Source organism: Ambystoma mexicanum, chromosome 8, assembly GCF_040938575.1.
Source record: "Ambystoma mexicanum isolate Mex_15411 chromosome 8, UKY_AmexF1_1, whole genome shotgun sequence".
NCBI lineage: Eukaryota > Metazoa > Chordata > Amphibia > Caudata > Ambystomatidae > Ambystoma > Ambystoma mexicanum.
Genome location: NC_090929.1, coordinates 290,552,264 through 290,569,646, shown reverse-complemented (window position 1 = coordinate 290,569,646; position 17,383 = coordinate 290,552,264). Strand labels below are relative to the sequence as shown.

General features: G+C 53.6%; 1 protein-coding gene across 2 annotated transcripts in view; it reads left to right on the top strand.

Annotated features, from left to right (window-relative positions):
* Window positions 1-754: 754 nt before the first annotated feature.
* Window positions 755-17,383, top strand: part of STXBP1 (syntaxin binding protein 1) — a 229,372-nt gene continuing 212,743 nt past the window's right edge. Inside the window, exon 1 of one of the 2 annotated variants that reach the window (XM_069609688.1) lies at window positions 755-986. In XM_069609688.1, coding sequence (XP_069465789.1) covers window positions 950-986 — 37 coding nt within the window. In that variant the 5' untranslated portion in view covers window positions 755-949. The remainder of the gene's footprint in view (window positions 987-17,383) is intronic. The other variant, XM_069609689.1, reaches the window with a different exon arrangement.

Sequence of the window (17,383 nt, the reverse complement as noted above, 5' to 3'; positions counted from 1 at the left end):
AGTATAGTTCCTCGAGAGTGTGTGAAATGAAGCCAAATTGCTTCATTCCTGTGATGAGGTGTGCTGTGGCGTGCTGGACAGCTTCCAGCAACTCTTCCAAGCAGCTTCACTGAGAAGGCAACGGTACCACCATGAAGTATTACAACAGACCATGGGTTCAGACCTGCCTGTGAATCCTGTGGCTTTTTTCCCCCAATTTCATCATAAAACTGCTGCAAAATACACCATTTTGAAGCATTACAATGCAGTGGAGAACACCAAACCTTCCAGGTACTAGACGAGCAATCTGCGCTGTGCTCCGTAACTTGCTCATATTCAGGGGCGGTTTTCTGCCCCTATAGTGAAAATCAATAATTGCTACCATATATATTCTATGTATTATATATACACGTGTCCTTTAGTCTGCATGCAGGAATCCCCGAATTACTTGTGGCTGTGTTGGGCTCCGCTGCTCCCATGTTCAGCAGCCTGTCCCCCTGTCCTTCCCCCTAGGCCAAGCTGCAGAGGTTCACCTTGCAGTATTCTGGGGGTGGGATGGCTCGTGTCAGTGGCCGGATGCATTCTTCCCCCCTGGGAGGGCTGCTCCTTCAGCTGTACTGGGATGCAGAGATGCTGGCGGCTCAAGGGGGCAGGACCGCAAGCTGCCGATGAAAGCCATGGACCGCCTCCTCATTGGCTGGAGCCTGATGACGTCCCCGAGCGCTTCTCTCCCCATCCCTCCCTCCTTGTGCAGCATCACACACCTCCACCCTGTACTCCACCCCCTCCCCCCCTGCAGCAGAAGGCGCATCGCAGGCTGCGGAGAGAAGACTAGCCGGGAATTTTACACACCACAGACAAGGAACGAAAGGAAAAAAAGGAAGGAGAGGGGGAGAGAGAGCAGAGGATCATCGAGTAGGAAGGAGTCGGGAGACGAGAAAGGAAGTTTGAGCCCCGGACAGGAGACAGCATGGCCCCCACCGGACTGAAAGCTGTGGTTGGAGAAAGTAAGAGTCCTCTTTTTACTGGAGGGTGGATTTATTTGGATATTGGGGGTTGAGGAGGAGGGGGGTTATTGGTGTGCGCGGACGGGCTGGTCCTGCCCAGCAGAGGCGTTGTAGGGGGGGGGGCTAAGGGGACTATAGCCCCTGGTCTTTTTGTTGTAGCCCCGGATAGAATCTCAGGGGCTATAGCCAAAAGGCTAGCTAGCCCCCAGTCCCAACAGTTCCAACATCAGCATAGCCCCCGGTCTTTTCCCCTGCTGCCCAGTGTTGGATGCTGGTATTGAAGGGAGGGAATGTGAGTGCATGAGCGTGTTGAGAGGGTGGGTGCCCGTAGAGGGGTTTTTGCAGGGGGTAGAGTGTATCCATTCATTTGTGGGGGGCGTGCGGGGCTGCTCGTCGGGCTGCAGACCGCAGTATTTCCTGCAGCATGTATGCGTGTAAACCCCTCAGAGAGGATCGTTATCGGCGAACTGGCGCGCGCAGGGGATGCTGCAGACTGACTGACCAGGGATTGGTGCAACCAGACTACACGGCTGCTGTGCAGATAGCCTGAGCAGGGATGGCGCAGCCCCGACACGGGACAGCCTGGCCATGAGATGAGGCGCTGCAGCCAGGCGGGCCAGGGCTGGTGCTGACAGACTGCACGGCGGACGGTGCACTGCAGAGAGACTGCTCAGGGGGTGTTGCAGGCTGGCTGAGCAGGGCGGTGCGCACCCGCCATCCAGTGATTATTGTGCGGAAAGGCCGACCAGGGGTGGTGCTGAGTGACTGGACGGCAGATGGCGCACTGCAGACAGCTTGGGGGCAGATGCGCCACTGGGGGGTGCATTGTGGTGGACTGGGCAGGTGTAAAGGACCCCACCACAGCAATAGGCGCAGACCATCGTTGAAGGAGACCCCCCTCCAGCCCCTCCCCTCGACCTCTGTGAAAAGACCCGGATGTGATGGGTGGGGTAGGTTAGCCGACAGTTATTTATGGCTCTGCAATGTCAGAGGAACACATCCATGCAGCCCTTTGCCTCCCAATCAAAGGGAGCCCTCGCCCTGACACCTCGCCCTCCCCCCTGACACCTCGCCCTCCCTGGTTCCACCACCATGCTACCTTCAAAATGGAGGCGCTGGGCTGTTACATCCCTGGATACCTTCCCCAGTGCAAAATAACGGCCTCTGGCTAACGCCGTCCTGTGCCAGAACCATGGGGACAAACCTCGGGCACATCTGTCACCCGAGCTCCGCCCCCAAAGCATCATCACACTCTCTCCATATCTGCAAGATGGAGGCGCGGCGAACGCGTGTAATAGCCTCGGATGATTAAGCCACAGAAAACATAGCATCTGCTTGGGCCTGACATCTTCCCGTGGCAGCCCCGTGGGGGCCAATCTGTGCCACGGGTACCACTCCTCCACTGCACAGCCCCCGCCCCACCCCCCCCCCATTACCTGCAAGATGGAGGCACGCGCGCTGATGCTGTGCTCCATCCTGGGAGATACGCTGCCGGGATTCATGAAAGGCACAGCCGGGTCACGTGGGTAGTCCCTCTGTCCCATGATACGTTATAAACTAGGAGATGCCAACAGAAATGAATACAGGCCACGCATTGCTTGACGTGTACACGGTGATAGCGTAGGGGATGAGCCCTGCCATGGCCCTGGGGCAGTATTTTCCAATATATATATATATATATATATATATATATATATATATATATATATATATATATATATATATATATTATATGCAGGGCAGTGTTTCGAGCAGTGTCTGCGGCTGCTGAATCCGTTTCCCTGGCGTGTTATCCGTTCTAGGGCTGGTGCACGCTGCATTCCCAGGCAACGTAGCGCTACACCTCCGCTGTCCCCTTTTCCTAAAAAATGACCCATTGGTGCGCTCCTGTTCCCTGCCGGTATACTGGGTTCCCATGACGGGCCCATCTCCCTTTGGAGGGGGAGGGAAGGCAGTCCACTTTATGAATGCCACTCTGAGTTAATATTTCGGATTCCTGCTTCACTTATAATATTTTCTATTTTTATTTTTAGTGTGAATCGCATCAGGATCATATTGGCTTAGGCCTTGCTCTGGCCAAGATATATTGTTGGAAATTTCAGCTCACCAGTTACAAATGGTTTCTTCTGGATCCAGTGGCTTGCCTGTGATGTGCATGTTTTTGGACAGCACAGCTGGACATTTGCAGTTGTATATTTGAACTGGCCATTTTTGTCTGATGGTGTCTGTGTGCATCGACTGGTGCTTTTTAACCTGTAGAATCTCCTTATTTTTACTGACCATGTCTAAAAAAGCATATGACATCACTGGATCTAGTCGAGCCATTGGTAAGTGGTCCCCCATCACATCGAGCTGGATTCCCAGCAGCTTCAAGGCTCTTCTCAGAGCTCATGTTGCCCCCCACCTTCCCCGCAATTATGTTGCAATGAAATGGCTTCCTCGTGTTCTGCACATGTTCCTTTTTCCTGGGTAGGCTGCTAATGCCTCTAGCTCTGTATTTGCGCCTCGATGCCCGCACCACACCGCTGCATTTCGAAGTTGAAGAACGGTGACATGTGGCCCCGACAAAACCAATACAGGAAATCAATACATTTGTAATGGACGTGGACACCCCCAACCCCCAGGCGTGACCAGAGAAGGGAGGGGGGAGAAGCACTGCAGAAGGCCCCTCCCCCACTGCAATGTCCTCCATCTGGCTACTCCAGAAGGTGGGCAGGGCTCTGTGCACGCCCCCTCTTTCATCTATTCTCGCTGCACTCCTGCGTAAACCTCCATCCGCCGTAGTTGCCTTATTTTATTATGTGCAAGTGTGTGACTAAAAAGGACGACTGGCCTATGGGCGGTTCTGCCCGACACGGTGGCCTTTCTGAGGCACCAGCCTGCCTGTACAACTCCAAATTTGCTACAGCCTTACGTGTGACTGGCTCGTCCCCAGTCCTACCATCCTTTCAATGGCGCCGGTCAGGTCACATATTTACATGTGTTCCTTTCGGCTTGACCCCTGACGGAGATTGGTGCTATTGAAATGGAATTGCAAATGCATAAATGGAATAAAAAGACACGCTTTACACCAGGCCAGTCCCTTCCTGCAGGATTATATGCGGCAGGAAATCCCTGCGAGTTTAATCCCGGTGAAGTCAAGGCTTCAGGCGGCCGCCAGTGACCTAGATTCTCCTGTCCAGGTTGGAAAAACATGATTGACTTTGTCAAGTCCGGGGTCTTTGAGGGGCTTGTCAAGGCTTCACGATAGCTGGGAGTGCCAGCCTGGGCTCCCACGATAGCTGGGAGTGCCAGCCTCCAGCCCAGCAGTGGCTGTGCTCCCACGATAGATGGGAGTGCCAGCCTCCAGCCCAGCAGTGTCTGGGCTCCCACGATAGCTGGGAGGGCCAGCGCCTAGCTCAGCAGTGCCCGGTCTCCTGTGATAGCTGGGAGTGCCAGCCCTTAGCTCAGCAGTGTCCATGATCACAAGACAGCTGGGAGTGCTATTCCCCAGATCGGTAGTTCCTCTCCAGACAACCATGGGCGCCAGCCCCTAGCCCAGCAGTGGCTGTGCTCCCACGATACCTGGGAGTGCCAGCCTCCAGCCCAGCAGTGGCTGTGCTCCCACGATAGCTGGGAGTGCCAGCCTCCAGCCCGGCGGCAGTTGCTGTGCTCCCACGATAGCTGGGAGTGCCAGCCTCCAGCCCGGCAGTCTCTGTGCTCCCACGATAGCTGGGAGTGCCAGCCTCCAGCCCAGCAGTGTCTGGGCTCCCACGATAGCTGGGAGTGCCAGCCCCTAGCTCAGCAGTGTCCATGATCACAATACAGCTGGGAGTGGTATTCCCTAGATCGGTCGTTCCTCTCCAGACAACCATGGGCGCCAGCCTCCAGCCCAGCAGTGGTTGTGCTCCCACTATAGCTGGGAGTGCCAGCCTCCAGCCCAGCAGTGGCTGTGCTCCCACGATAGCTGGGAGTGCCAGCCTCCAGCCCAGCAGTGTCTGGGCTCCCACGATAGCTGGGAGGGCCAGCGCCTAGCTCAGCAGTGTCCAAGATCACAAGACAGCTGGGAGTGCTATTCCCTAGATCGGTAGTTCCTCTCCAGACAACCATGGGCGCCAGCCCCTAGCCCAGCAGTGGCTGTGCTCCCACGATAGCTGGGAGTGCCAGCCTCCAGCCTAGCAGTGGCTGTGCTCCCACGATAGCTGGGAGTGCCAGCCTCCAGCCCAGCAGTGTCTGGGCTCCCACGATAGCTGGGAGTGCCAGCCTCCAGCCCAGCAGTGTCTGGGCTCCCACGATAGCTGGGAGTGCCAGCCTCCAGCCCAGCAGTGTCTGGGCTCCCACGATAGCTGGGAGTGCCAGCCTCTAGCCCAGCAGTGTCCGAGCTCCAGAGATAGCTGGAAGTGCCAGTCCCTAGCTCAGCAGTGTCCGGCCTCCTGTGATAGCTGTGGGTGCCAACCCATAGCTCAGCAGTGTCTGGGCTCCCGCGATAGCTGGAAGTGCCAGTCCCTTGCTCAGCAGTGTCCGGCCTCCTGAGATATTTATGAGCGCGAGGCCCTGGCTCAGCAGTATCCAGGATGCCAAGAGAGCTCTGATTGCAAACCCATAGCTCAGCAGTGTCTGGGCTCCCGCGATAGCTGGTAGGGCCTGCCCCTAGCGCATCAGTGTCTGGGCTCCAGAGATAGCTGTGAGCACTGTGGCGCTGCCCGATGACGGGCCTACGCGGCGGCGTGACGTTTCACGCCGCCGCGCTAAGTATAAATAAAGGGGGCGTTCCCGGCCGCATTAGAGCGACCGGGAAGCCCGAACACGAAGGACTGGTGTCTGGTGGTTCCTTCATGTGTCGGGGGCTTGCCGCATCGCGTGGGGGCTCTGACCCGCCCCCAACAGTGGCGACGAAGCGGTGAGGGAGACCCGGGCCCGGTGGTGAAATATCTGGCAGATAAATTTTTCTAAACGAAGCGGATCGGATTTTCGTTTCATCTCATGCCGGGTCGCGGGACGCACACGCGGCCGGCGGCCATTTTGTTCAGAGGCCGTGAAACTTCACGAGGCTCCGGTTTGGAGCGTGGGGTTACAACTGGCCTAATATTTGGACACTTTAGTAGCAGGAGGCCTACCCTGCACGCCCATATCTAATTTGTGGATTTTAACCTGTTTTTGGGTCTTTTACGTCGTGTGAAAGCCAGGAGAGGACTGATGTGACAGGGCCAATCCACCATCTTTGGCTCAATTTTTGGAACTTCTAAGTCCATTTGGAAAGTGGCAACGTGGATCCACGGTATTCTTTGTCCCCTTCGTCATCAGAGTGCCGTGGGTTTTGCTTCTTTGTCCTCTTCATCATCAAGCCTGGCTGCTCTGGATAACTGTGTTTTGGACATCCACTGGTGCTTTATCCGGATTCCTCCCCGTGTTGGGACTGCTGTGTACCCGGGAAGGAGGGGTGAGGTGCACTGTGTCGGTGGGTGTCTGAGTTGCGGCCCTCAGGACAGTAGGTGGGGGTGCCTGTGCGCTCAAGCCCATGGGCGACTCTGAGGATTCGGACAGTGGTGGTGCAGCAGCGTCCCTCCCCCGCGATCGTGGCCAGGCAGCTGCTCAACAACAGGCCGCCCTACCTCCCGTGATCCAAGGCCTTGCAGGACCGCCACCTGGACAACCGGGTTTTCCCATTATGGCCCAAGCAAGAGCACCCGCGGCCCATGCCGCCTTGCAGCCGATTCTGGAATTCGATGCGTCAGGCCCACCCTCGAGCATGGGGCCCCGATGGAGAAGATGGGTGAGTCGCCTCGACATGTATTTCAGGGCTGCTCAGGTGACAGATGATGACAGCAGAATTGCTACCATGCTGTATTCGGCAGGGCCGACAGTCCAGGAGATATTTGAATCGCTTGCTCCTGTCAACAACTCTTATGATGCGGCCAAGGCGGCCCTCCTAGCACACTTCCTTCCCCTGGCGAACGTGGACTATGAGAGGTTCGTCATGCTCTCGGCGAAGCAGAAGGAGGAGGAGACGCTGGACACTTTTTATGGTCGCTTACGCCGCCTCTCCCTCGGTTGTGCATGGGGGGATGCAGACGACATGATTCGCACCATGCTAATCCAGGCATGCTCCTCCGGCAAGCTCAGGAGGCAAGTCCTGAGAGAGCCGGGCCTCACGCTGCCCCGTATTTTGGAGCTGGGCAGGTGCCACGAGGTAGCAGAGGCGCGAGCCAACAAGATGGAAGCTGGGTCTCGGTCGGTGAGGTCGGAGGAGGTGTGTGTCGTGTGGCGGGGTGGCCGAGGAGTGAGACGCCCGGGTGGAGGACCCCGAGACAGGGCTGGGAGAGCCGGGGAGTCGTGCCAGAAATGTGGATACGACCTCCCTCATGTGGCAGAATGCCCGGCGGCTGGAAAAACCTGTGGGAGGTGTGGACTGGCCGATCATTTCTCGAGAGTGTGTCGGGCAGCCATGCCGGTGATGGTGCCGAGAGGTCAGGCACGGACATGGGCTCCGCGCCAGAGCCAACAGACCAGTATTGCCCAGGTGGAACAAGGGGAAGTTGAGTCCCATCCGGAAGGAACCGAGGAGGAAGACGAGGAAAACATATTTTTCGTCTCAAGCGTGGGAGTGCTTAAAGGAAGAAGCCGGAGACAGCCGAGATGTATGGTCGAGATCAATCACTCCCCAGTCCCAGTGCTCGTTGACACCGGCGCCTCTGTCAATGTGATGTCCAGAGGGCACTATGACTCCCTCAAACCCCTCCCGGGTCTGGTCGCACCGAAGGCCCGCATATTTGCGTTTTGGGATCAGGAACCGTTACCGCTCGATGGTGCCTTCGTGGCAGACGTGGAACATGATGGCTCGCAAATCAGGGCCCGATTTTATGTGACCCCGGTGAGCAACAATACCCTGCTCAGTTGCGCAGCTGCGGAGGCCTTAGGTATCGTCAGCTTTGCATACTCCGTCCACCTGGAGGACATTAACGATCTCCTCGACAAATATGCTGCACTCTTCAGTGGGATCGGAAAGATGATCGGGGAACCAGTTCGATTACACATCGATGAGTCAGTACAGCCCATCGCATTGAAACACCGACGAGTACCTTTTCATTTAAGGGAGCAGGTCGATAAGGAGCTGGACAATTTGGTGAGCTTGGACATCATCGAAAAGGTTGAGGGCCCGACCCCCTGGGTGTCCCCGATCGTGGTGGCCAGAAAGCCCAAGCAACCCGACTCGGTACGCATTTGCGTGGACATGAGCCTCCCCAACAAAGCGATCAAAAGGGAACGCCATCTTACTCCAACGATCGATGATATCATTGCTGATGTTCAAGGGGCTCGAGTGTTCTCGAAGCTGGACCTCCGAGCCGGATATCACCACGTCGTCCTTCATCCAGAGTCCCGGTACATAACAACGTTTACCACCCACGGGGACTATATCGGTACAAGCGGCTGAGTTTTGGAGTGTCGTCTGCCGCTGAAGTGTTCCAAAACATCATCAGGGGCGCCCTAGCAGATCTAGAGGGCGTCCTCAACATCAGCGATGATATTCTGGTGTTTGCCAAAACCGAAGTGGATCACATGAAGAGGCTCGAGGACACTCTAAGACGACTTCAATCGTTGGGCCTCACCCTGCACAGGGAGAAGTGTGAGTTCATGCGCCCCTCGATTGAATTTTTTTGGCTTCATATTCAGGGAGGGGGGGGGTGTCGCCAGACCCGAAGAAGGTGCAGGACATCAAAGCGGCGAAGGCCCCCGAGTCTGTGACGGACGTGAGGAGCTTCCTGGGGATGGTAACGTATTGCGGGCGGTTCATCCCGAACTTAGCCTCAAGATCCGAACCACTCCGGGCGCTGACCAAGAAGGAGTCACCATGGCATTGGGGCCCTCTCGAACAGGCCGCCTTTGAGGACATTAAGGGTGCCCTCACAGCGGGAGATACTATGGCGTTTTTCGACCCCGCCTTGGAATCGGAGGTTGTGGTGGATGCGAGTCCTTTCGGGCTGGGGGCAGTGTTGACTCAAGTGGACCGCAGCGGGGCTATTCGACCTGTGGCATATGCAAGCAAAGCGCTCACCGAAACGGAACAGAGGTACTCCCAGATCGAGCGGGAGGCCCTGGCAGTGCTGTGGGGCTGCAAGCATTTTCGGCTCTATGTCTTGGGACGTCCAGTGACGGTGGTGACTGATCACAAACCGCTGCTTCCGATTCTAGTGGGATCATCGTCAAAGCCACCAGCTAGAATTGAGAGGTGGATGCTCGCCCTCCTCGAGTATTCAGTCACCCTGGTATATCGGCCGGGGGCCAACAATGCCGCGGACTACCTGTCTCGTCATCCGGGAGTAGGTGGGGGAGATGGACATGACACTTGCGGAGAAGAGGCGGACAGTTATGTACGAATGGTGGTGGAGGCGGCAACGCCAAATGCGATGTCCCTAGAGGAGTTGGAGGCTGCGGCGGCTGAGGACGAGTGTTTTCGGATCTTGAAGGACACAATGCACAGTGGGTCCTGGAAGTCCGTCCTCGGAGCCGTGTCCGGGCGCATCCAGGAAGCCAGAACAGCGCTGGAGCAGTTGTGGAAGGTGAAGGAGGAGTTGTCGTTCTCCGACTCAGGGCTGTTACTCCGGGGTGACCGGATCGTCATCCCACGGTTGAAGGTGAGCGACGTGATCCGTCTCGCCCATCATGGACATCAGGGCGCCGCTAAGACCAAGGCGCGGCTCCGCTCGAAAGTCTGGTTTCCGGAGTTGGAAAAAAGGGTGGACGATTTCGTGGCGGCCTGTGTATGGTGTCAGGCGGCCTCTCCGCTGCAACGAGAACCTGCAATTGAGGCAATGCCCCGTGGCACGAGGCCCTGGGAGATCGTCCACGCTGACTTTGGTTCAACATCAGTGGGCACTCACTTCCTGGTGATAGTAGATGAACACTCGAGATACCCGGAGGTTGAGTTCGTCGAGTCGGTGGCTTTTGAGCATGTGGTGGTGGCCATGGAGAAGATATTTGCGGCCCATGGTTTCCCCCACACTCTATGCTCTGATAATGGATCGCCCTTCCAAAGTGAGCGGTTCTCCGAGTTGATGGAGAGCTGCGGAATACAACACAGGAAGATCTCCCCCCTGTGGCCCCGTGCAAACGGTGACGCCGAGAGACTGATGAGGACCCTAAATAAAACGTTCTGAATTGCTCAGGGGCAGGGGCAAACCTTACAACGCGCCCTCTATCAGTTTCTGCGGGTGTACCGCACCACCCCACATGCCGCCACGGGAGTGGCACCCGCCGAGGCATTATTCAAGAGGTGCCCCAGGGGACTGCTGCCGGAAGTGGGGGAGAAAGAACCAGGGGTCATCGATAGTCCGCGGGTGGAGGCGGAAAGACGAGTCCGAACGGAACAGGAGAACCTGCGCAGGGGTCTCCGACCTCAAAGACTTGAACCGGGAGATGAGGTCCTGATCCGGAATCGACACCCTCACGGGAAGCTATCGCTCCCCTATGAACCGGAGCCTTTGGATGTAGTGGCAGTGAAAGGATCCATGGTGACGGCCTCGGATGGACGGTCGGCTGTCACCCGAAACGTGAGTTTCTTCAAGAAACTGGGTGATTCACGAACTGAGACCCCGCCCGAACCTGATCCACCAGACATGCCTGCTGACGGAGGTCTATGGGGCGAAGGACCCGAATCCCCAGTCCGGGGAGACGCGGCGGAAGGACATCACGTGCCGGAGGTAGGCCGGAGGTACCCCCAGAGGGCTGGGCGAGGGAAACCTGCCTACCTCAGCGAATATGTTGTGGGACGATTGATTCGCGAACTGGGGTGATAAGATCTGGGTGGATGACATTAAAGGGGTTTTTGTTTTGGGTGTGCAGTAGTGTTTATGTTAGATGTGTGGTTTTCCTGGTTAATAAAGTTACTGTTAATCCATGTTCGTGTTCCTCCCGGAAAAGGAGGAGTGTGGCGCTGCCCGATGACGGGCCTACGCGGCGGCGTGACGTTTCACGCCGCCGCGCTAAGTATAAATAAAGGGGGCGTTCCCGGCCGCATTAGAGCGACCGGGAAGCCCGAACACGAAGGACTGGTGTCTGGTGGTTCCTTCATGTGTCGGGGGCTTGCGGCATCGCGTGGGGGCTCTGACCCGCCCCCAACAAGCACCAGCCCCTAGCTCAACAGTGTCCGGCCTCCTGTGATAGCTGTGGGTGCCAACCCATAGCTCAGCAGTGTCCGCGCTCCTGAGATATCTCTGAGTGCGGGCCCTAGCTCAGCGGTGTCCAGGATGCCAAGACAGCTGTGATTGCAGGCCCCTTCCTCTGCAGTGGCCAGTGGAGGACAGGCCAGCAGGGAAGTCAGGAGATTTTCCGGCTTGCTTCTATGCCATGGGCCTTTTTTGTGAGGATGTTCTGAATAATTTGCATTGCTGCATGCAGCAGACATGAACTAGCATGCTACATGCCTACACCCACTTGCGCAGTGTAACATGGGGCCACTGTGAACACAACTCCAGGGCCTCCTTTGGTTCGCAGTCTTCCCCTGGCAGTGGCTGGGCTCTAGAGAGAAAGCGGGGAGTTCCAGACCCCTAGCTCAGCAGTGTATGGATAGCTTGGCAGTGCCTGGGGACCCAGCGGAAGCAGGGAGTGCCAGCCCCAGGCAGAGAAGAAGGAGGAGGAGAAAGCTGCGAGTGCCAGCCTCTGGCCCCATTGGCTGAGGCCTGCAGGTGGCGTGCCTGGGGGTGGGTGGTGTAGCTCTCTTATCATCAGCTCGGATTTACATGGTGCTTTGTTCATTAGAGGAGGGGGCACAGGCACTGACCAGCCCTTGTGTGTGTGTGCGTGCGTGCGCACGCACACGCACGCACGCACACACACACCTGTCTGCACGCGCTGCTCCCGTGTGTGACTAGTAGCTCCGATGCGACATGGCTGCCCTGTGCAAATCACCTAAATGAATGCACCCGTTTGCGTTTCTATACCCACCACAGGTACCTTTGTGTGCGCGTGTTCCTCTGGGGATGCGTATTTCACGCTGTGTGGGCACAAGTGCAGTCTCACTGAGCGTGTTCACAGCTGTCTCTAGCTCCACTATCGGTACATACGTGCTTTTGTGTTGCAAGTGGGTGTGCGTGTGTCTATGTGCCTGCAGCGACGTGTAAGTCCCGGGGGGTAGGTCAGAATTCTGCATGTAGGCTTGTGTCTCACTATTCCCCCCTACCCGCTCTGTGCTGATTTATTCCTACGCACATATATATGGCCTGATTGACAAACCGTTTTCAATGGGAAACCCCCATTGAAAAACGCTTTGGGAATCAGGCCCATGCTCTCTTACAGGGGAGGGGGTAGCTGTAATGGGGACAGTGAAGTAACTTTTCTGAACATGTTGGTGGGGACATGACACCTGCAGAAAAGGTGCCCCTGCCAAACGAATGCGGACAAAATGGTGTGCCATGAAAGTTGAAGGGGTGGTGGCGGGAGGGGGCGGGGGGGGCACCACTGCCCCCCCTAAAATTTCGTCCATGAATGGGGAGGTGGGGGAGTTGTGTACGCACACGGTAAGAGTCTAAACACGAAACGTGTCCCCAAAGCCTTTGTGCATGTTTGCCCCCACCGCCCTGGTGGAAATGGTAATTAAATCATGGGGTTCCGTTACACAGGTGCAAGGAGTTACAGATGTGCACAGGCTAAATGAAACGAACTGGGAACGTGCCAAACCGCTGAGTGTTTTTTTTTTTATGATGGTTTTTCTAGAACCCACCAGGAGTCAGGCTAATACCTAGGTTCCGATTCCGAACTTGTGATGAGAGTAGTGAAGAAAGCCGCCATTTTACCCTGCAGTTTCCAGCTCCAGCATTCTGAGGTTGCTGGAAGTATTGGCGGGATGACGTCATGCTTCCCAGCAGCAAAAGTTGATAAAACCTCTCGTGTGGGAGAAACATGTGCACCAGTGGCAATGCGAACATTTCTTGAAGGACTGACACTTTTCTCATTTGCAAAAGTGTCCTTAAGCTTTCAACAAATTAGACAAGTGGTGCTGCAGTCTTCTATTTTCATAAAGAGAAACATGCGCAGTAGAGTTAAACGCTGTCTACAGGTGCCATGTTTACAATCATTTTTTTTACAAGAAAAAGCAGGGCTCCGCCAGGAGAATCCCCCTGCAGTCCATGCCTTGAATTCCTGATGCTTACCAGTGTCGTTGTCTGGCCATAAATCAAGCACATGCAAAAGCCAGTGTTTCATGTCCCTACACCAATTCTTTATTTGTGAGAATATGGTGCGTTTAAGAAAAGTGTTCCTCCTTCATGGAAGAAAACTTTTCTATTATTGCATGCACCTTACAATCAGGGCCTTACACTCACATTTCAAGTGTTACAAGGAAGAAATCAAAGCAGAAGTCAGAATCAAACCCGTGTCCCAAGAGGTGAAAGGCTCCAAACACGCTGCTAATGCTGCTCACCCACAGTGCTTACCACATCCTTATGTTTTCTCTTTATGTCTGTTCTTGCTTTCTACACTGGTTTGCCTGCGTGTTTCCTGTACTTCTATTACTCATCTACTCCTACATTAGACAGTTAATCCTACATAGTTTTCTGGGCATCTATAATAAAGTAAGCATCATGAGTGTTATCACGTGGCTGGATTTGCATTTTGGTGCAACCAGTCCAACCATTTCTTACTGTGGCTTGACATTTTTTACTGGGCCTCTCTGATGAAGCAATTATGATAAGTGTTATTACCTGGCTAGACTGGCATTTGGGTGGAACCAGTCTAGCCTTATCTAACTGTGGCATTGTATGTTTTTCTGGGCATCTTTGATAAAGTAAGCATGATAAGTCTTATCACACGGTTACACTGGCATATCAGTACAACCAATATAGGTATGTCTTACTGTGGAATGGCATTTTTTATTGGGCATCATCAAGGCAAAAGCAAACATGATAAGTGGTATTGCGTTTCTAGATTGGCCTGCATTGGGCAGCCAGTTTGGACATTTTCTTTGCTGTGGCATTGCATTTTTAATAGCAAAGCATTGCATCATTAATGCTCCTGTACACAGTTGTTGACTGGTATCTGTTCCACTTTTGGATTAGAGTTACCCTACAAAAACAATTGCAAACACTCTGGCCTTTTAGCCATTTTTTTGCATTAAGTGTTCTCTATAATGCACTATTTGAACCCATTATTTAAACATTTATTTTGGGGCTAAACACCCCAAATCCTCTTCGGATGGTTTGGACTCCCTCGCTACTCTCGGTCACTGGCAATTTGTGGTAAATGTTTATGCCTCTTCAATAAAAAAATTCACCAGTCGCCACTGGGTGAGTGATTGGTGGGGGAATGGGTGTGAATGTGTGCATGCAAGGCTGTGGCCCGGGCAAGGGGCATTGGAACATGGACGTTTTCCTACGTGTTTTAATGGCATTTTTGGGCAAAGTCAACTTGATGAGTGTTATTACATGGTGGGATGTTTGGCGTTACACAAGTTGACTAAACATTTTCTCTGGTGGGACATTTTTTACTCACATAAGGGTTAAGACCATTATGTTGTGTCTTCTTACCAATTGTGTACTGAATTTTGGCTTAAAGTAAGTTTTCGGCTAAAATTCTGCCAAAATCCAATCTGAGAGAATACTTACTCGAAGCTGAAAGTCTGGTCCACTTTCTATGATTAGCTTTCTCTCTCAGTGTTTGAGAGGGATAGCCAATCAGAGAAAGGAGGGACAGGGTGCAGAAGCCAAACAAGGTATTTCCTTATTGGATGCTGCAGCCTTCATCTTCCCTGAGGCCAAGGTACGCCCCCTTCCCTTCCCACCTCACCCACCCCTGTGGCTAGGGGATCACCGGGGTTTGGCCTGCCGGCACGTTACTGCATTAAAAAAAAAATAAAGCAGCATTGGGGGCTGCTGGGGCAAGACCTGGCGACCCACACAGTTGTGTTGTGGGGGGTTCACTGGACCTTGCTGTGTCGGCCCCTCCCACCAATTGAAAAAATAAAATGCATCTGCGGGTGCTGCCCAATAAGTCCTGGTGACCCCCACAATTGTGCTTGTGGGGAGCTTGACTTTGCCCTGGCAGCCCCTCCATCAATTCTTTTTAAAAAAAATACTGACACAACTTGTAGCTTTGGGGGCTTCCAGGGCAAGACCCTGCGACCCCCACAATTGTGCTTGGATTGGCGCACCAGGCCTTGCCCTGGCCCCTGCCACCAATTCTTTTTTTTTAATGCAACTGTGGGGGCAAGACACTGCGACTCCCACAATTGTGCTGGGGGGGGGGGGAGTTGCCAGGGCTAGCCCTAACGCCCCTCTGCCAATAAAAACAAAATGCAGCTGCGGGGGCTGCCAGGGCAAGATCTGGTGCACCCCCCAATTATGCTGTGGGGGCAACAGGGCAAGACCCTGCAACCCCCACAATTGTGCTGGGGGGTGCTGGGCCTTGCCCTGGCAGCCCCATCCACCATTTGTGTTTTTAAATGCAGCAGCCGAGGCCACCAGGGAAAAACCTGGTAACCACTGCAGTTGTGCTGCGGTGGGGGACAGGGTCGCCAGGCATAGCCCTGACCCCAAAAAAAAAATGTTTGCCACGGGGGCACCAGGGTAAAACCTGGCGCACCCTGCAATTGTGCTGGGGGGGGTCACCAGGCCTTGCCTTGTCAGCCCTTCCCACCAATTAAAAAAACAATGCAGCTGCAGTGGCTGCCAGGACAAGACCCAGCTACCACTGCAATTGTGCTGGGAAGGAGAGTCGCCAGGCCTAGCACTGGTGGCCTCTGCCAATTAAAACAAATATGCAGCTCCGCTGGCCACCAGGGAAAGGTCCGGTGCATGCCGCAATTGTGCTGGGGGGCGTCAGGGCAAGATCCGTAGACCTTCACAATTTTGCTGGCAGTGGGGGCGCCGGGCCTTGCCTGGCACCTGGCAGACTCATCCACCCATTTTTTTTTTAACAAAATGCATAGTGGAGGCCAGCATGCATTCATTTCGGTGAAAAGATATATGTGTTAGTGTACTTGTATTGTCTTCTGCTATGCGTGTGTCTATCCCTCCTTTGTGTGTCTAACGTGTGAATGTCGATTTCTCTTGTGTACATTTGTCTATGCGTGTGTCTTTTTAACTAGTAAATGCAAGTTTAGTCATCTCCACCCCAATGTATCTGTTCTGCGTGTGCGGCTATTTCACGGTTGTGTTCGTTTCAGTCTGGTGTGTGCCTTTATTTTCCTGTGGCATAGGTGCCTAAACCTGTGGGTGCCAGTTCTCTTATTGTGGCAGTATTCTGTCGTCTTCTGCCTTTATGTGGGTCTGTCCCTCCATTCTTTTGTGTATTATATTGTGTGCATATTTCTGTGTGTCTGTATTTCTTTTTTTCCGTGGTGTGTCTTTTTGTAGAGAGGCAGATGTATACGTCATCTCTAGTGCCCACCCCGTCACCACAGTCATACTGGAATAGGAGCAAGAGAGCATTGTGTGTGACACCAGGTTTCGCCTCAATGCGGAATCAAAGAAATGAGAGACGTTATGTACTCAGAAACCTGTGTCGAATGCACCGTCGCACTGACGTAGTGGAAGGATGCCTGCATACACCACTTGACATATAAGAGCCATTAGTGAAATCAGACCAGAGTAAAGGGATGTCATGAAGAGAAGGCACAAGGACGCGCTGAAACTATATGCAAATGCTTAACAAATGAAGATGTACCTGAACTAACAAGAGACACATGTACATGAATACGAAGAAATCATATCCATTGAGAAGATAAGTGAGAAGAGAATCAGAGAAACGCAAATTAGATGAGATATACATAGAAGCTTGTTGTAGGAAAAAAATATAATGCTAGTAAAGCGGCCATGATGAAAAGATGGACGTCAGACTTGGGTTAAAAATAACCAAACAACCTCAGAGACAGACTAGGTTTGCAGAGCTGAAAGGAACTGGGAAACAGCTTTGAGAAAAAAAAGAATATCTATTGGCTTGGGATCAAGGATGACACATCAATATATAGTTGCAAGGCACAAGGGGAGTTAAAGAGGATAAGCTGCATACGCACAACATACTTTTCTTAGATTAAGTAAAGGAGAAAAACATTTTCAAGTGCCAAGAATTGAACAATTAAAGATGCAGGAAGCAAATATAAGACGGAGCAACCAAGTCTCCAGAGGCCAAGAGGAGTAATAGCACCCAGTATAACTGAATTAAAGAGCACTAAATAAAAGGACAAAATTGACGTAATCATGGTCTCCTCGCACGTGATTCAGGACTCGAAAACACGGCCTATTCATTAAGTTCTAACTGAAGATAGCGATGTTCCTTCACTCCCTTAAAAGTACCAGAGAAGAGAACAGTCAACCAGGTATATCCCAAAAAAGAGCACATCTCCTCACCTAGACTAAAGGCCCACTGGCTGACAGTTCGAGAGTGCATGATGTTCAAAACCATCTCCATCACTCACAAGTGCCTAGGTA